Source organism: Phoxinus phoxinus (genome assembly GCF_949152265.1).
Source record: "Phoxinus phoxinus genome assembly, chromosome: 2".
In the NCBI taxonomy this organism is placed as follows: domain Eukaryota; kingdom Metazoa; phylum Chordata; class Actinopteri; order Cypriniformes; family Leuciscidae; genus Phoxinus; species Phoxinus phoxinus.
This window is the reverse complement of record NC_136877.1, coordinates 53,077,258-53,098,126: the sequence shown is the minus strand read 5'-3', so window position 1 is coordinate 53,098,126 and position 20,869 is coordinate 53,077,258. Positions and strand designations below refer to the sequence as shown.

General features: G+C 34.7%; 1 protein-coding gene across 2 annotated transcripts in view; it reads right to left on the bottom strand.

The window, feature by feature from the left end:
- The window catches only part of ripk3 (receptor-interacting serine-threonine kinase 3), a 30,082-nt gene that overhangs the window by 5,650 nt on the left and 3,563 nt on the right, over nt 1-20,869 (bottom strand). For both annotated transcript variants that reach the window (XM_079603220.1, XM_079603219.1), the window contains exons 4-7: nt 17,094-17,245; nt 14,546-14,595; nt 13,416-13,571; nt 11,936-12,018 (exon numbers count right to left, since the gene is read on the bottom strand). In XM_079603220.1, coding sequence (XP_079459346.1) covers nt 11,936-12,018; nt 13,416-13,571; nt 14,546-14,595; nt 17,094-17,245 — 441 coding nt within the window. The remainder of the gene's footprint in view (nt 1-11,935; nt 12,019-13,415; nt 13,572-14,545; nt 14,596-17,093; nt 17,246-20,869) is intronic.

Below are 20,869 nucleotides of genomic sequence, written 5' to 3'. Positions count from 1 at the left end.
GAAAAGAAGGAAGTTAAAAAGCCTTTATTAAATGTGGCTTAAATCATAATAAAATTACAAGCCAACATGTTTCGACCAACAAGTGGTCTTCCTCAGGGCAAGATAACACAGAGAATGCAAGTGACACTAAATTTAAATCAAGTTCCACCCATAATCAGACAGCATTCAATTAGCCTAATGAGTCCATCTACACTCAATTAATCCAATAAGGCAATCAGACATAATGAACAATGGGGAACAGACATAATGAACAACAACGCAAAATAAAGACAACAAAGAAACAGGGATGAATAAAGGATAAGAAAAAGAAAAATAACTCCAAAGAAATCGTCCTCAACGTAGGTTAACTGGAGAGGAAAACAAAAATAATGTATTAACCACAAATAGATAAGGATATAAGTACACGAAAAATCAACATAACGGCATAGAGAACATTTCATAAGAAACACTTAAACTCAATGTCCTCGTTTCTTATGAAATGTTCTCTATGCCGTTATGTTGATTTTTCGTGTACTTATATCCTTATCTATTTGTGGTTAATACATTATTTTTGTTTCCCTCTCCAGTTAACCTACGTTGAGGACGATTTCTTTGGAGTTATTTTTCTTTTTCTTATCCTTTATTCATCCCTGTTTCTTTGTTGTCTTTATTTTGCGTTGTTGTTCATTATGTCTGTTCCCCATTGTTCATTATGTCTGATTGCCTTATTGGATTAATTGAGTGTAGATGGACTCATTAGGCTAATTGAATGCTGTCTGATTATGGGTGGAACTTGATTTAAATTTAGTGTCACTTGCATTCTCTGTGTTATCTTGCCCTGAGGAAGACCACTTGTTGGTCGAAACATGTTGGCTTGTAATTTTATTATGATTTAAGCCACATTTAATAAAGGCTTTTTAACTTCCTTCTTTTCATCTTTACTTTGACTGAGTGCCTGGGACCCGTTTTTTGTTCCTATAACTGAATTAGAGTGAGTGTGATTGAGTTGTGCAGTAGAAATATAACTGAATTAGAGTGAGTGTGATTGAGTTGTGCAGTAGAAATATAACTAAATTAGAGTGAGTGTGAGTGAGTTGTGCAGTAGAAATATAACTGAATTAGAGTTATTGTGAGTGAGTTGTGCAGTAGAAATATAACTGAATTAGAGTTATTGTGAGTGAGTTGTGCAGTAGAAATATAACTGAATTAGAGTGAGTGTGAGTGAGTTGTGCAGTAGAAATATAACTAAATTAGAGTGAGAGTGAGTGTGATTGAGTTGTGCAGTAGAAATATAACTGAATTAGAGTGAGTGTGATTGAGTTGTGCAGTAGAAATATAACTGAATTAGAGTGAGTGTGATTGAGTTGTGCAGTAGAAATATAACTAAATTAGAGTGAGTGTGAGTGAGTTGTGCAGTAGAAATATAACTGAATTAGAGTTATTGTGAGTGAGTTGTGCAGTAGAAATATAACTGAATTAGAGTTATTGTGAGTGAGTTGTGCAGTAGAAATATAACTGAATTAGAGTGAGTGTGAGTGAGTTGTGCAGTAGAAATATAACTAAATTAGAGTGAGTGTGAGTGAGTTGTGCAGTAGAAATATAACTGAATTAGAGTGAGTGTGAGTGAGTTGTGCAGTAGAAATATAACTGAATTAGAGTGAGTGTGAGTGAGTTGTGCAGTAGAAATATAACTGAATTAGAGTGAGTGTGAGTGAGTTGTGCAGTAGAAATATAACTGAATTAGAGTGAGTGTGATTGAGTTGTGCAGTAGAAATATAACTGAATTAGAGTGAGTGTGAGTGAGTTGTGCAGTAGAAATATAACTGAATTAGAGTGAGTGTGAGTGAGTTGTGCAGTAGAAATATAACTGAATTAGAGTGAGTGTGATTGAGTTGTGCAGTAGAAATATAACTGAATTAGAGTGATTGTGAGTGAGTTGTGCAGTAGAAATATAACTGAATTAGAGTGAGTGTGAGTGAGTTGTGCAGTAGAAATATAACTGAATTAGAGTGAGTGTGAGTGAGTTGTGCAGTAGAAATATAACTGAATTAGAGTGAGTGTGATTGAGTTGTGCAGTAGAAATATAACTAAATTAGAGTAAGTGTGATTGAGTTGTGCAGTAGAAATATAACTGAATTAGAGTGAGTGTGAGTGAGTTGTGCAGTAGAAATATAACTGAATTAGAGTGAGTGTGATTGAGTTGTGCAGTAGAAATATAACTGAATTAGAGTAAGTGTGATTGAGTTGTGCAGTAGAAATATAACTGAATTAGAGTGATTGTGAGTGAGTTGTGCAGTAGAAATATAACTAAATTAGAGTGAGTGTGAGTGAGTTGTGCAGTAGAAATATAACTGAATTAGAGTGAGTGTGAGTGAGTTGTGCAGTAGAAATATAACTGAATTAGAGTGAGTGTGAGTGAGTTGTGCAGTAGAAATATAACTGAATTAGAGTGAGTGTGATTGAGTTGTGCAGTAGAAATATAACTAAATTAGAGTGAGTGTGAGTGAGTTGTGCAGTAGAAATATAACTGAATTAGAGTGAGTGTGAGTGAGTTGTGCAGTAGAAATAACTGAATTAGAGTGAGTGTGAGTGAGTTGTGCAGTAGAAATAACTGAATTAGAGTGAGTGTGAGTGAGTTGTGCAGTAGAAATATAACTGAATTAGAGTGAGTGTGATTGAGTTGTGCAGTAGAAATATAACTAAATTAGAGTGAGTGTGATTGAGTTGTGCAGTAGAAATATAACTGAATTAGAGTGAGTGTGATTGAGTTGTGCAGTAGAAATATAACTGAATTAGAGTGAGTGTGAGTGAGTTGTGCAGTAGAAATATAACTGAATTAGAGTGAGTGTGAGTGAGTTGTGCAGTAGAAATATAACTGAATTAGAGTGAGTGTGAGTGAGTTGTGCAGTAGAAATATAACTGAATTAGAGTGAGTGTGAGTGAGTTGTGCAGTAGAAATATAACTGAATTAGAGTGAGTGTGAGTGAGTTGTGCAGTAGAAATAACTGAATTATAGTGAGTGTGAGTGAGTTGTGCAGTAGAAATATAACTGAATTAGAGTGAGTGTGAGTGAGTTGTGCAGTAGAAATATAACTGAATTAGAGTGAGTGTGAGTGAGTTGAGCAGTAGAAATAACTGAATTATAGTGAGTGTGAGTGAGTTGTGCAGTAGAAATATAACTAAATTAGAGTGAGTGTGAGTGAGTTGTGCAGTAGAAATATAACTAAATTAGAGTGAGTGTGAGTGAGTTGTGCAGTAGAAATATAACTAAATTAGAGTGAGTGTGAGTGAGTTGTGCAGTAGAAATATAACTGAATTAGAGTGAGTGTGAGTGAGTTGTGCAGTAGAAATATAACTGAATTAGAGTGAGTGTGAGTGAGTTGTGCAGTAGAAATATAACTAAATTAGAGTGAGTGTGAGTGAGTTGTGCAGTAGAAATATAACTAAATTAGAGTGAGTGTGAGTGAGTTGTGCAGTAGAAATATAACTGAATTAGAGTGAGTGTGAGTGAGTTGTGCAGTAGAAATATAACTGAATTAGAGTGAGTGTGAGTGAGTTGTGCAGTAGAAATAACTGAATTATAGTGAGTGTGAGTGAGTTGTGCAGTAGAAATATAACTGAATTAGAGTGAGTGTGAGTGAGTTGTGCAGTAGAAATATAACTGAATTAGAGTGAGTGTGAGTGAGTTGAGCAGTAGAAATAACTGAATTAGAGTGAGTGTGATTGAGTTGTGCAGTAGAAATATAACTAAATTAGAGTGAGTGTGAGTGAGTTGTGCAGTAGAAATATAACTAAATTAGAGTGAGTGTGAGTGAGTTGTGCAGTAGAAATATAACTGAATTAGAGTGAGTGTGATTGAGTTGTGCAGTAGAAATATAACTAAATTAGAGTGAGTGTGATTGAGTTGTGCAGTAGAAATATAACTAAATTAGAGTGAGTGTGAGTGAGTTGTGCAGTAGAAATAACTGAATTATAGTGAGTGTGAGTGAGTTGTGCAGTAGAAATATAACTGAATTAGAGTGAGTGTGAATGAGTTGTGCAGTAGAAATAACTGAATTATAGTGAGTGTGAGTGAGTTGTGCAGTAGAAATATAACTGAATTAGAGTGAGTGTGAGTGAGTTGAGCAGTAGAAATAACTGAATTATAGTGAGTGTGAGTGAGTTGTGCAGTAGAAATATAACTAAATTAGAGTGAGTGTGAGTGAGTTGTGCAGTAGAAATATAACTGAATTAGAGTGAGTGTGATTGAGTTGTGCAGTAGAAATATAACTAAATTAGAGTGAGTGTGATTGAGTTGTGCAGTAGAAATATAACTGAATTAGAGTGAGTGTGAGTGAGTTGTGCAGTAGAAATATAACTGAATTAGAGTGAGTGTGAGTGAGTTGTGCAGTAGAAATATAACTGAATTAGAGTGAGTGTGATTGAGTTGTGCAGTAGAAATATAACTGAATTAGAGTGATTGTGAGTGAGTTGTGCAGTAGAAATATAACTAAATTAGAGTGAGTGTGAGTGAGTTGTGCAGTAGAAATATAACTGAATTAGAGTGAGTGTGAGTGAGTTGTGCAGTAGAAATATAACTGAATTAGAGTGAGTGTGAGTGAGTTGTGCAGTAGAAATAACTGAATTAGAGTGAGTGTGAGTGAGTTGTGCAGTAGAAATAACTGAATTAGAGTGAGTGTGAGTGAGTTGTGCAGTAGAAATATAACTGAATTAGAGTGAGTGTGAGTGAGTTGTGCAGTAGAAATATAACTGAATTAGAGTGATTGTGAGTGAGTTGTGCAGTAGAAATATAACTAAATTAGAGTGAGTGTGAGTGAGTTGTGCAGTAGAAATATAACTGAATTAGAGTGAGTGTGAGTGAGTTGTGCAGTAGAAATATAACTGAATTAGAGTGAGTGTGATTGAGTTGTGCAGTAGAAATATAACTGAATTAGAGTGAGTGTGATTGAGTTGTGCAGTAGAAATATAACTGAATTAGAGTGAGTGTGATTGAGTTGTGCAGTAGAAATATAACTAAATTAGAGTGAGTGTGAGTGAGTTGTGCAGTAGAAATATAACTGAATTAGAGTTATTGTGAGTGAGTTGTGCAGTAGAAATATAACTGAATTAGAGTTATTGTGAGTGAGTTGTGCAGTAGAAATATAACTGAATTAGAGTGAGTGTGAGTGAGTTGTGCAGTAGAAATATAACTAAATTAGAGTGAGTGTGAGTGAGTTGTGCAGTAGAAATATAACTGAATTAGAGTGAGTGTGAGTGAGTTGTGCAGTAGAAATATAACTGAATTAGAGTGAGTGTGAGTGAGTTGTGCAGTAGAAATATAACTGAATTAGAGTGAGTGTGAGTGAGTTGTGCAGTAGAAATATAACTGAATTAGAGTGAGTGTGATTGAGTTGTGCAGTAGAAATATAACTGAATTAGAGTGAGTGTGAGTGAGTTGTGCAGTAGAAATATAACTGAATTAGAGTGAGTGTGAGTGAGTTGTGCAGTAGAAATATAACTGAATTAGAGTGAGTGTGATTGAGTTGTGCAGTAGAAATATAACTGAATTAGAGTGATTGTGAGTGAGTTGTGCAGTAGAAATATAACTGAATTAGAGTGAGTGTGAGTGAGTTGTGCAGTAGAAATATAACTGAATTAGAGTGAGTGTGAGTGAGTTGTGCAGTAGAAATATAACTGAATTAGAGTGAGTGTGATTGAGTTGTGCAGTAGAAATATAACTAAATTAGAGTAAGTGTGATTGAGTTGTGCAGTAGAAATATAACTGAATTAGAGTGAGTGTGAGTGAGTTGTGCAGTAGAAATATAACTGAATTAGAGTGAGTGTGATTGAGTTGTGCAGTAGAAATATAACTGAATTAGAGTAAGTGTGATTGAGTTGTGCAGTAGAAATATAACTGAATTAGAGTGATTGTGAGTGAGTTGTGCAGTAGAAATATAACTAAATTAGAGTGAGTGTGAGTGAGTTGTGCAGTAGAAATATAACTGAATTAGAGTGAGTGTGAGTGAGTTGTGCAGTAGAAATATAACTGAATTAGAGTGAGTGTGAGTGAGTTGTGCAGTAGAAATATAACTGAATTAGAGTGAGTGTGATTGAGTTGTGCAGTAGAAATATAACTAAATTAGAGTGAGTGTGAGTGAGTTGTGCAGTAGAAATATAACTGAATTAGAGTGAGTGTGAGTGAGTTGTGCAGTAGAAATAACTGAATTAGAGTGAGTGTGAGTGAGTTGTGCAGTAGAAATAACTGAATTAGAGTGAGTGTGAGTGAGTTGTGCAGTAGAAATATAACTGAATTAGAGTGAGTGTGATTGAGTTGTGCAGTAGAAATATAACTAAATTAGAGTGAGTGTGATTGAGTTGTGCAGTAGAAATATAACTGAATTAGAGTGAGTGTGATTGAGTTGTGCAGTAGAAATATAACTGAATTAGAGTGAGTGTGAGTGAGTTGTGCAGTAGAAATATAACTGAATTAGAGTGAGTGTGATTGAGTTGTGCAGTAGAAATATAACTGAATTAGAGTGAGTGTGATTGAGTTGTGCAGTAGAAATATAACTGAATTAGAGTGAGTGTGAGTGAGTTGTGCAGTAGAAATATAACTGAATTAGAGTGAGTGTGATTGAGTTGTGCAGTAGAAATATAACTGAATTAGAGTAAGTGTGATTGAGTTGTGCAGTAGAAATATAACTGAATTAGAGTGATTGTGAGTGAGTTGTGCAGTAGAAATATAACTAAATTAGAGTGAGTGTGAGTGAGTTGTGCAGTAGAAATATAACTGAATTAGAGTGAGTGTGAGTGAGTTGTGCAGTAGAAATATAACTGAATTAGAGTGAGTGTGAGTGAGTTGTGCAGTAGAAATATAACTGAATTAGAGTGAGTGTGAGTGAGTTGTGCAGTAGAAATAACTGAATTAGAGTGAGTGTGAGTGAGTTGTGCAGTAGAAATAACTGAATTAGAGTGAGTGTGAGTGAGTTGTGCAGTAGAAATAACTGAATTAGAGTGAGTGTGAGTGAGTTGTGCAGTAGAAATAACTGAATTAGAGTGAGTGTGAGTGAGTTGTGCAGTAGAAATAACTGAATTAGAGTGAGTGTGAGTGAGTTGTGCAGTAGAAATATAACTGAATTAGAGTAAGTGTGATTGAGTTGTGCAGTAGAAATATAACTGAATTAGAGTGATTGTGAGTGAGTTGTGCAGTAGAAATATAACTGAATTAGAGTGAGTGTGAGTGAGTTGTGCAGTAGAAATATAACTGAATTAGAGTGAGTGTGAGTGAGTTGTGCAGTAGAAATAACTGAATTAGAGTGAGTGTGAGTGAGTTGTGCAGTAGAAATATAACTGAATTAGAGTGAGTGTGAGTGAGTTGTGCAGTAGAAATATAACTGAATTAGAGTGAGTGTGATTGAGTTGTGCAGTAGAAATATAACTAAATTAGAGTGAGTGTGAGTGAGTTGTGCAGTAGAAATATAACTGAATTAGAGTGAGTGTGAGTGAGTTGTGCAGTAGAAATAACTGAATTAGAGTGAGTGTGAGTGAGTTGTGCAGTAGAAATATAACTGAATTAGAGTGAGTGTGAGTGAGTTGTGCAGTAGAAATAACTGAATTAGAGTAAGTGTGATTGAGTTGTGCAGTAGAAATATAACTGAATTAGAGTGAGTGTGATTGAGTTGTGCAGTAGAAATATAACTGAATTAGAGTGAGTGTGAGTGAGTTGTGCAGTAGAAATAACTGAATTAGAGTAAGTGTAATTGAGTTGTGCAGTAGAAATATAACTGAATTAGAGTGAGTGTGATTGAGTTGTGCAGTAGAAATATAACTGAATTAGAGTTATTGTGAGTGAGTTGTGCAGTAGAAATATAACTGAATTAGAGTGAGTGTGAGTGAGTTGTGCAGTAGAAATATAACTGAATTAGAGTGAGTGTGAGTGAGTTGTGCAGTAGAAATATAACTGAATTAGAGTGAGTGTGAGTGAGTTGTGCAGTAGAAATATAACTGAATTAGAGTGAGTGTGATTGAGTTGTGCAGTAGAAATATAACTGAATTAGAGTTATTGTGAGTGAGTTGTGCAGTAGAAATATAACTGAATTAGAGTGAGTGTGATTGAGTTGTGCAGTAGAAATATAACTGAATTAGAGTGAGTGTGAGTGAGTTGTGCAGTAGAAATATAACTGAATTAGAGTGAGTGTGAGTGAGTTGTGCAGTAGAAATATAACTGAATTAGAGTGAGTGTGAGTGAGTTGTGCAGTAGAAATATAACTGAATTAGAGTGAGTGTGAGTGAGTTGTGCAGTAGAAATATAACTGAATTAGAGTGAGTGTGAATGAGTTGTGCAGTAGAAATATAACTGAATTAGAGTGATTGTGAGTGAGTTGTGCAGTAGAAATATAACTGAATTAGAGTGAGTGTGATTGAGTTGTGCAGTAGAAGTATAACTGAATTAGAGTGATTGTGAGTGAGTTGTGCAGTAGAAATATAACTGAATTAGAGTGAGTGTGAATGAGTTGTGCAGTAGAAATATAACTGAATTAGAGTGAGTGTGAGTGAGTTGTGCAGTAGAAATATAACTGAATTAGAGTGAGTGTGATTGAGTTGTGCAGTAGAAATATAACTGAATTAGAGTGAGTGTGATTGAGTTGTGCAGTAGAAGTATAACTGAATTAGAGTGATTGTGAGTGAGTTGTGCAGTAGAAATATAACTGAATTAGAGTGAGTGTGAATGAGTTGTGCAGTAGAAATATAACTGAATTAGAGTGATTGTGAGTGAGTTGTGCAGTAGAAATATAACTGAATTAGAGTGAGTGTGAGTGAGTTGTGCAGTAGAAATATAACTGAATTAGAGTGATTGTGAGTAAGTTGTGCAGTAGAAATAACTGAATTAGAGTGAGTGTGAGTGAGTTGTGCAGTAGAAATATAACTGAATTAGAGTGAGTGTGAGTGAGTTGTGCAGTAGAAATAACTGAATTAGAGTGAGTGTGAGTGAGTTGTGCAGTAGAAATATAACTGAATTAGAGTGAGTGTGAGTGAGTTGTGCAGTAGAAATATAACTGAATTAGAGTTATTGTGAGTGAGTTGTGCAGTAGAAATATAACTGAATTAGAGTTATTGTGAGTGAGTTGTGCAGTAGAAATATAACTGAATTAGAGTTATTGTGAGTGAGTTGTGCAGTAGAAATATAACTGAATTAGAGTGAGTGTGAGTGAGTTGTGCAGTAGAAATATAACTGAATTAGAGTGAGTGTGAGTGAGTTGTGCAGTAGAAATATAACTGAATTAGAGTGAGTGTGAGTGAGTTGTGCAGTAGAAATATAACTGAATTAGAGTGAGTGTGAGTGAGTTGTGCAGTAGAAATATAACTGAATTAGAGTGAGTGTGAGTGAGTTGTGCAGTAGAAATATAACTGAATTAGAGTTATTGTGAGTGAGTTGTGCAGTAGAAATATAACTGAATTAGAGTGAGTGTGAGTGAGTTGTGCAGTAGAAATATAACTGAATTAGAGTGAGTGTGAGTGAGTTGTGCAGTAGAAATATAACTGAATTAGAGTTATTGTGAGTGAGTTGTGCAGTAGAAATATAACTGAATTAGAGTGAGTGTGAATGAGTTGTGCAGTAGAAATATAACTGAATTAGAGTGAGTGTGAGTGAGTTGTGCAGTAGAAATATAACTGAATTAGAGTGAGTGTGATTGAGTTGTGCAGTAGAAATATAACTGAATTAGAGTGAGTGTGAGTGAGTTGTGCAGTAGAAATATAACTGAATTAGAGTGAGTGTGATTGAGTTGTGCAGTAGAAATATAACTGAATTAGAGTAAGTGTAATTGAGTTGTGCAGTAGAAATATAACTGAATTAGAGTGAGTGTGATTGAGTTGTGCAGTAGAAATATAACTGAATTAGAGTGAGTGTGAGTGAGTTGTGCAGTAGAAATATAACTGAATTAGAGTTATTGTGAGTGAGTTGTGCAGTAGAAATATAACTGAATTAGAGTTATTGTGAGTGAGTTGTGCAGTAGAAATATAACTGAATTAGAGTTATTGTGAGTGAGTTGTGCAGTAGAAATATAACTGAATTATAGTGAGTGTGAGTGAGTTGTGCAGTAGAAATATAACTGAATTAGAGTGAGTGTGAGTGAGTTGTGCAGTAGAAATATAACTGAATTAGAGTGAGTGTGAGTGAGTTGTGCAGTAGAAATAACTGAATTATAGTGAGTGTGAGTGAGTTGTGCAGTAGAAATATAACTGAATTAGAGTGAGTGTGAGTGAGTTGTGCAGTAGAAATATAACTGAATTAGAGTGAGTGTGAGTGAGTTGTGCAGTAGAAATATAACTGAATTAGAGTGAGTGTGAGTGAGTTGTGCAGTAGAAATATAACTGAATTAGAGTGAGTGTGATTGAGTTGTGCAGTAGAAATATAACTGAATTAGAGTAAGTGTGATTGAGTTGTGCAGTAGAAATATAACTGAATTAGAGTGATTGTGAGTGAGTTGTGCAGTAGAAATATAACTAAATTAGAGTGAGTGTGAGTGAGTTGTGCAGTAGAAATATAACTGAATTAGAGTGAGTGTGAGTGAGTTGTGCAGTAGAAATATAACTGAATTAGAGTGAGTGTGAGTGAGTTGTGCAGTAGAAATATAACTGAATTAGAGTGAGTGTGAGTGAGTTGTGCAGTAGAAATATAACTGAATTAGAGTGAGTGTGATTGAGTTGTGCAGTAGAAATATAACTGAATTAGAGTTATTGTGATTGAGTTGTGCAGTAGAAATATAACTGAATTAGAGTGAGTGTGAGTGAGTTGTGCAGTAGAAATATAACTGAATTAGAGTGAGTGTGAGTGAGTTGTGCAGTAGAAATATAACTGAATTAGAGTTATTGTGAGTGAGTTGTGCAGTAGAAATATAACTGAATTAGAGTGAGTGTGAGTGAGTTGTGCAGTAGAAATATAACTAAATTAGAGTGAGTGTGATTGAGTTGTGCAGTAGAAATATAACTGAATTAGAGTGAGTGTGAGTGAGTTGTGCAGTAGAAATATAACTGAATTAGAGTTATTGTGATTGAGTTGTGCAGTAGAAATATAACTGAATTAGAGTTATTGTGATTGAGTTGTGCAGTAGAAATATAACTGAATTAGAGTGAGTGTGAGTGAGTTGTGCAGTAGAAATATAACTGAATTAGAGTTATTGTGATTGAGTTGTGCAGTAGAAATATAACTGAATTAGAGTTATTGTGATTGAGTTGTGCAGTAGAAATATAACTGAATTAGAGTGAGTGTGAGTGAGTTGTGCAGTAGAAATATAACTGAATTAGAGTGAGTGTGAGTGAGTTGTGCAGTAGAAATATAACTGAATTAGAGTTATTGTGATTGAGTTGTGCAGTAGAAATATAACTGAATTAGAGTGAGTGTGAGTGAGTTGTGCAGTAGAAATATAACTGAATTAGAGTTATTGTGATTGAGTTGTGCAGTAGAAATATAACTGAATTAGAGTGAGTGTGAGTGAGTTGTGCAGTAGAAATATAACTGAATTAGAGTTATTGTGATTGAGTTGTGCAGTAGAAATATAACTGAATTAGAGTGAGTGTGAGTGAGTTGTGCAGTAGAAATATAACTGAATTAGAGTGAGTGTGAGTGAGTTGTGCAGTAGAAATATAACTGAATTAGAGTGAGTGTGAGTGAGTTGTGCAGTAGAAATATAACTGAATTAGAGTGAGTGTGAGTGAGTTGAGCAGTAGAAATATAACTGAATTAGAGTTATTGTGAGTGAGTTGTGCAGTAGAAATATAACTGAATTAGAGTGAGTGTGAGTGAGTTGTGCAGTAGAAATATAACTGAATTAGAGTTATTGTGAGTGAGTTGTGCAGTAGAAATATAACTGAATTAGAGTTATTGTGAGTGAGTTGTGCAGTAGAAATATAACTGAATTAGAGTTATTGTGAGTGAGTTGTGCAGTAGAAATATAACTGAATTAGAGTTGTGCACCAGGAGTTTCTGGACGTCTCTGACGGCGTCGCTGATCTCACGCTGGTGCATCTCGAAGACCTTCTCCGTCACATTCACACAGTCTGAGAACAATACAGATAAGATCAATTTGATTAAAATAAAAATAATTAAATAATAATAAATATTAGATTTTTTTTATTATAAAAAAAAATATATAATTTTATTTAAATTAAATAAAATATTTGATTAAATGAATACATTTTATTAAAAAACATTTTTTTAAACAAATTAAATAAATTACATTTTATTTAAATAAATACTACATTTGATACAACTAAATAAATTAATAAAAATGAAACCCGGAGTAGAAATGTAAATATAAATAAAAAATAACAAGATTAACTGAATAAACAAATAAATTTGATTAAAATAAAATACAAATTAACAATATTAACTGAATAAACAAATAAATTAAATATAAAATAAAATAAAAATTATTTAAATAAATTATAAATTAATATGTAAGGAAATACTTTTTTTTTATAAATAAATAAAAAGAAAGAGAAGCAGTATAAAAATTTAAAAATACTACTAAACTAAATGAATTTAAAATAAATAAATTAAATTTGATTTAAATAGATACATAATCTTTTTTTTATTAAAGTAAACAAATTACAAATGATTATATATATTTAAAAAAATTATTAATGTAAGAAAATAAAAATCATTATAAAAAAGTTTGTATTTATTTAAATAAAATAAATACAAACTTGATTTAAATAAAACTTGATTTAAATAAAAAAGAAAAGCAGTGTAAAATACAAAACACTATAAAACGAAATAAGTTAATACATTATAAAATACTAATATACCGGTAAATGATCAATGTAATAAATATAAATAAACAAAAATTTTATTTAAATAAATAATAAATGAATACAAAGATGATCATATTTGGCATCTAAAAGATTGAAAAATAAATAAATAAAACCATTTGATTAAAATAAACAAATAAAAAGATTATAACAAATAAATAATGAATTAATGCACTCAATTAAAATAAACAAAAACAGATTAATAAAATGTAATCTAAATAAATAAAACAAATAAATATGATACAACTAAATAAAACTTAATTTAAATGGAAAAAAGAAAAGCATTGTCAAAAAACACTACTAAACTAAATAAGTATATATATATATATATATATATATATATATATATATATATATATATATGAAATTTGATTTAAATGAGCAATAAAATTATGATGATGCTGGTGATGTTCCTGACGAGGAGATATACAAATAATATTGTATAAAAAAATAACAATATTAACTTAATAAAAACATTTTTTTTTAAGTTTACTTAAATAAATATAATAAAATTAATATATTAGAAAAAAATTAATAAGAGAAGCAGTGTAAAAATGTAAAAAGTAAAACTGCTAAACTAAATAAATAAAATAAATAAATAAAGTAGAGATGTAAATGAGCAGTGAGGGTGTGGTGACGCTGACCGAGGAAGGAGGGCCGGCTGTGGGCGTGCTGGTCCCAGCAGCTGCTCATGAGCTCCACCAGTTCCCCCAGTCCTGCAGTCTCGCTGGGGTTTATCAGAGTCAGGTCCGGCCGGTCGCCCAGAGGGATCCGGAACCGCACCAGACTGGACATGGCGCCTGGAGACACACACACACACACACCACACACACCACACACACACACACACACACACACACACACACACACACACAATAGAGAATAATCATATCTGAGGAAGAGCGATGTGTTAAGATATTTTGTTATTCCCTCTCAGAACTCACTGGGACCCAGGACCACAAACCCAGTCTGGAGCCGCACGGGTATATCTGTGGCAATAGCAATTTTTCTTTTAAGCCAAAAATCATGAGGATATTAAGATCATGTTCCATGAAGATATTTAGTAAATGTCCTCCCGTAAATATATAAAACATGTATTTGTGTGAGTGAATGCAGCACAATCGTGAACATAAATGCACAACTTTAAAGGAGATTTTCAAGATGTTTACATTTTTTTGCTCCCTCAGATTCCAGATTTTCAATAGTTGTGTCTCGACCAAATATTGTCCTATCCTAACACACCACACATCAGTGGAGAGATTATTTATTCAGCTTTCAGATTATGTATACATCTCAATTTGAAAAAGATTACCCATGTGACTGGTTTTGTGGTCCAGGGTCACATATTATGAATACATATTGCTTTACAAGATATTTTTAAATGTACAATATCATTTGACAGTGAAACCTTATGTTTTGGATATATACCTCAAGAATGGTTAAAAAGAGATTAATATTTCATATTTAAATAGGGTTTTACCAATAAATGTTTGTCACACGAGAGCCCTACCCCACATGCATGGATGGAAATCACAATGGACACAAATTAGAGAAGATAACAGCGTTTATAAATCTTAAAAAAATAAAATAAAATAAAAATTACATTTCTGATGAGTAGATGTTCGGCAAACACGACTGTATTGTGTATGAGTGGAATATGTGTGTATGTAGTGTGTGTATGTTTTTGATATGAATATACTCTATATATAGTATCTGATGTACATCTGATTGAAGTGTAATGTTTATCTGAGAAAGAGTAAAAAAAAATGCTTACCGCTGTACGGTTCCTTCCCAGTGATGATTGACCACAGCAGGACACCGTAGCTGGAGAACAAACATTCACACACATTAGCACATTATATTCAGTCATGACACTAGTGCTTGTTCAGGAAACACCCTCTGCCTGTCAATCACTGTATCGGACTTCTGATTGGCTGGCGTGTGTTTGGTGGGCGGGGTTTCGGGGAGGCTGACGTAAACGAAGCTTTAATGTCTAGTCCTTTCTTAATTTTTATTATTAAAGCAGAACATAAGATCAAAACACAGTTAGGCGATACCATCAAAGCACAACACATAAAACAGAACATAGGATGTACGTGTAATTATGTGAAGTGTGTGTAAAACTGTGTTGAGTATGTGTATAAGTTTCCTAATATATATGTAGAACAATGCTCATTATATATACTAATAATATATATATATACCGCAATAGTAATAATCAAAGAAAAAAATGAAAAAAAATAGTTTTTATACAAAATTAAATAAAGACCGTCTTTCTTGACTTCACTTAACATAAATACATGTTTTAAAAAAAATTTAAAAATAATGACTGTCTTTCTTGACCTGACTCCAAATGTTTCTTCAAATTTGATTTAGTGTTTTTTTTTTTTTTTTGCAGCTAGATAGCACTTTGTCGCCACCAGATTGTACAACGAACCTTAATATTGGCATCTTCAGCTGACACAAACTGAATAGTGACGGGGTGATGCGGCGGTGACGCGTTCATGTAACTGCCAATAAAGCACCTAAAAGCAGTATAGCAAGCAAACATATAGCAAGAAGACATTTGAATTGTTTATTAATAAACAAGTGTTTTCTGTCAGTGTCGGCTGCAAAGATGAAGTTGTCGATGCTGACTCGCGATCTTCACGGTAAGTAGTGAACGTGCCAGAGAGAAATGCACATTTCATACGGATTACATAAGCAGAGAGCAGTCTGTCTCCGTTTCGAATTGTTCTGTTTAAAAGTAGACATTTCAATATAGATGTATTTCTCAGGTCTGTGAGGCAAGTACCTTACGCTGAGTTTTGGTTCATTTATGAGACAAGCTCCAGTTCACGCGCCGGCGCCTCCATGTTGTGATTATCTATTGTCTGCTATATTTACTTCTTATTTATTAAATTGGTCGATGAAACATTGATTCAAATTAAGATACACTTTACACTTTAAACGAAATACACTTTAAAGAAATGCTTTGTGCTTTCTGTTTGAGGTCTCTGTGAAAAAGCAGTAAGTCTTATAGTGCCGCTTTCAGACCGGTCACGTCCGTAACGGAGAACTGTCACGTCCGTAACATTGTTCTTTACGTGCGAACACGAAAAATAAAGTAAAATGGATATTTTATGTTCTGTGGAGGGCCAACCCTTCTGCATCGGGTGGGTAGTATTACTTTTGGTTTGCGCAGTTTCTATGTATCTCATATTAAATATAAAACGCATGTGTGTAGACTGATATTTTTCTAATGTGTGGACTCCTTTATTAAGGGAGTATGGGTATATAAACAGACGTTTCAATATATTGGTATTAAATGCATTTTCTGATAATTAATATTTGACGTTTTTTACTGCAAATGTCACGTCCATAACGCTGGAATTGCCCGGTTTTAAAGAATTTATCCTCAACTAGTTTAATGGTGTAGGTCTACGTATTTTATAAAGTTGACTTCAAATAATACTAATAGTAATTTAAAGATGTGGTAGCATTGGATCTGGACGAGAAGGATAACTCAGAATCTGAGTGTCGCGATTTCAGTTTCATATCGCATTACAGCCCTAATTTTTAGTAAGGAAAATGGCAAAAATAGTAACGCACAGTGACTTGGATAAGTAACTTTAATCTGATTACTGGATTGGAATTAGTAACGCGTTAGATTACTCGTTACTGAAAAAAAGTGGTCAGATTAGAGTAACGATTAGAGACACAACCGGCTGTGTGTACGTGAATACTCTCCAAAGCGGACATTCAGACATAATGTTGTGTGCATTTGTCCATTCAGACGCGAAAGAGAGCTCAACTCAGTCCAAGTGTGTGTGTGTGTGTTCGCACAAAAAAACATACAGAATAAAGCTCTCTTTCGCGTCGTCACTCTTATTCAGCTCTCTCCATATGTCTGCTCTTCTCGTTCTCCCAGACGTTTACATTTTTAACGATTTGAGACGTGCATCAAGCGCATGCTAACTCGTGTGCCGCCGGTAGATCAGCACGCTACAGTTCACATGTGCGCATCGACCACACACACAAATCAGTTCTGACTAGATCTCTTCTCCAATCGTCCCTCCCTAACATCTCCGTCCCGTTTTTATTCGTTTACGAAAATGTCAATACATTTTCGTTATAGTGGTCATCATTTAAAATGGGGTTTTTATTTAGTTATCGTCTCGTTTTCGTCTGTGAAAAAATTAAACGAACACTGCCTAGGTTGCATTTTGGCGACAGTTACCCTTAAAGTACGCAAAGGCGCGCAGTAACACAAGTGGCATTACGCATTCCTGGTTTTTGTCGTTTAAGGGTTTATGTTTTGTGAGGTGTTGTGGTCCTGGTACCTGTAGACGTCGGAGGCGGTGCTGGGCTTGTAGTTGACGGACGCCAGCGCTTCAGGAGGCATGTAGCTCAGCGTTCCTCCCTCGTCCTCCTCTCGCTCGCCCCTGCACCTCGACACGCTGCGGGCCACTCGAGACAAGCCGAAGTCGGTGATCTGCAGACGACACACAGCCGTAAACACCCACGGGCTCATCCTGGTCACATTTATTTATTAAATAACATTAAAACGATCATATATCGGCTGATACCAATATGGTGGCCGATATAGAGCTTCACATTAGACCTTATTGTAAACTATGGTAAAAACTAAACTAGCACAGGAACACAGGAGCACAGGAGAAAAGTGCAGGAAAGGTCAAGAGGTCACGTTCCATTAGGAGTGTGTTTTAGCACTTGGCCTCGAGGAGGACCGCTCAGTGTCTTTACTGTCATGCTTTGTTCTTAATCAGATTATAATCAGTCAGGAGACGATCTGACGGTTTATGTCCCAATCTCATCCTGATCCTACAGAAGGAGCCGGAGTAGAGAGAGCTTCGGGAGTTTCACAGAAATGTATTTTTTTTAATGGAATATTGCAGTGTACATCATTATTGTGTTAAATTCATAATCTTGAATCAAAACAACTCCCACTCCCTCCAGCAGCGGCGTCTCAAACTTGACTCAGCATGTCAACTTTTTCTCATAACTATATCTTGTGTGTCATAATTATTACATTAGATGAAATTAAAACCTTTTACTTCATAATTTCGTCTAAATACCCGTCTCTGCAAGTATCTCTCTGGGTTATATCATAAGTGACCGGAAGTTTGTCGGTTTAAAGTGACAGTACACTAATATTCCTGCTGTCGTCTGTGTCATTAATGTTAATAAAACAACACAATACAGCTTTAGCAAAGATTAAACTATATTTAATTTCTACAGTGAACAAATAGTGTTATTTGACATTTACGCTTAATTAATAAGTTCTGCAGCTGAACACTACTGTTAGACTTTGTAACTTTGTTATTTAGTATTAATCTCTGCTTGTAGTGTGTGTATTTGTTCTTGTTTTATTACTGGCTGTTCACTTGTGTTTAATAATGTGTGGACGTTATCAGTTAGGCTCGTAGTTCTTGCTGTGGTATCGAAGAACTTCAAGAGAGCTTTAAAGGGACACTAAGTAACTTTTTAGGTATTTTATTATCTAAAATCAATATTTTTATTCATAAATATGTCCTCAATGGTGTACAAATACATCGGCCAATTATCTGACTTATCCTTATAAATGAAGAATTTATTATCTTTATATACATGGGACGGGTAGGTCCAGGAGGCTTCCATGTAGTTCCGCCATCTTACAAAACTATAATAGCAGAGAGGGACAAAAAGTACTAAGCCAACGCGCTTCCACAACGCGTTTTCGTTCAGATCCAGCCGAAACCAGCAGAAGCGCAGGTGCAGAGCAGTGAGAGGCGCTTGAAACTGCACCGGCAAGTTTAAAAGTCTGGATTGTTGTTATTATGGACCATACATATGCCAAGCCACAGGAGAAGAAAACATCGTCGCCAAAAAAGTCAAAAATAGAACGTAAAATGCGTGGGATTTCCCCCTTTCTGGTCAAGTATCCCTGCCTCTGCTTAATTATTATTATCCCCGGTGGGGATACATTTATCCTCCCCTCAAAGTGATCATAGTGCGAGACGGATCACAAAACTTATCACGGATCGGTGGTTTGATTAAAGTCAATTTTATTTTTAAATGATTACTCACTCACTCTTGAGCGTCTGGCGCGAGTGATTTCAATGTAAAGACGTGTTTATGCGCGTCTAGAGGTCCTGCTGCGCGGTGTTTAGCGCGGCGCGGTGTTTAGCGCGGCGCGGTCGACGCGAGCCTCATTCTACTCCAGTTTGCGCGAATGAGGCGAATTGCTATCACATATAATGTCTTTTCTATAATTTCACTGTAGCTCAGCATCGCGGTGTAAAGTTAACGTTATTGCATGATCACAGTTCATATGTGTGGGGAAAGATAAGCTATTAGAGTAAAAATATTGCGTTAGGCTACTTCAGTTAAAAGATTTTACAATTCCTGTAAATGCAGTGATGAAGTTCATGTTCTCATGATTTATTTTTATGAATAACAATGTTTCAAAACTCGACGAAGTGCTATTAGAAGACATCCTGTCAACGCTTTTTGGTACATATCGCCTACCGTAGATGCAATGCGCATTTGAAAAAGCGAGGCGCTGGAGAGCAAAATTAGTTTGAATGCAAAATATAAATTCACCACTAGATGGGAGTAATTCCTACTTAGTGTCCCTTTAAGTAATAAATGAATGGCTGTCATTGAGAAGCACGTTACTGGGCTTCAGTCATAAGCTTAATTTTTGATCTCATAATTATTGTTAGTACGTCATAAGTTTTTTCTCAATTTGTCTTTTAAAATCATAATTTCGACTTTTTATGACAATTGACTTTATGAGCAAAAAAAAATGTATACATCGGAATTGATGTCTAACAAATTTTTAAGTCAAAAAATGTATTCAACATCAATACCGATATATCTTTAGGCCCCGAGCACCAATGGTGAGAGGACCCTATTGTTTTTGCTCCGTTTCTTATTTCATCTTATGATTGTGGCTTACAGCTTATGAAAACCCCAAATTCAAAATTAGAATATTGTGAAAAGGTTTTCATAAGCTGTAAGCCAGAATCATCAAAATTATAACAAATAAAGGCTTGAAATATCTCACTTTGCATGTAATGAGTCTATATAATATATTAGTTTCACCTTTTAAGTTGAATTATTGAAATAAATGAATTTTTGCACCACATATTTCGAGTTTCGCCTGTACAATCTTCGGCCTCTATCTAAGTTGTCTACGTATTCTGTGGAAGAGTAAGACAAAAAAACGGTCTCTATAAAATCAGCCCTGATAAATGCAAGATCAGTAGTGTTCAAAAACAGTTTTACTAAACAACTTTTTTAAAATCAAATAATCTGGATTTCATGTTTGTCACCGAAACTTGGCTCAATGAAAACGATCCAACTCCCATTGTCCGAAGAGTCTGTTTTCCACTTTAAACTACGTGTTAAATCCCCAAATTGTATCCGGTCTAGTTAAGGAGGTGTTGGATGTTGTTTTAGCGAGCGTACTTTCCATTATAAATGCCTCTGCATAGCAGCACTGTCCTGTCCTGTTTAAAACATGTTGTGGTTCACCCCTTGCTAACAACACCAACCCTAGATTCTTCTGAACTTCATAACCACAGACCCAAAGTTGCTCTTTTTGCTGAAAGTTCTGGAAAAAGAGGTTTTAACTCAACCTTTTTAAATTATTACCTTTTCAGTGCTTTTAAAGCTAAGCACAGTACTGAGTCTGCCCTATTAAGAGTGACAATGATAATTTGTTACCAGTTGACTCTGGAAACTGTGCAGTTCTTGTTCTGTTGGACCGTGGACCATTGTATTTTGTTAAAAAGATTACATCACGAGGTTGGCATCTGTGATACTGCCTCCCCAGAGCCAATCACCTGTGGGGTGCCACAAGGCTCGATCCTGGGTCCAGTTCTATTTTCTCTTTACATGCATCAATTAAAACCTACCTTTTCTCTCAGTAACTTGGTTTTATTTTGTTTGCATTTTTTAAAATGCTATGGGGTTGCAGTTTTTGTGATGTTTCCAGGTTATGACTATCTTTTGCTTATTATACATTTTCTGTTTTAATTTTTTTGGTTTAAATTTCGGACATGTTATGTTTTACCATGTGTGTATTTTTGCTTTACTAAGAAGCACTTTG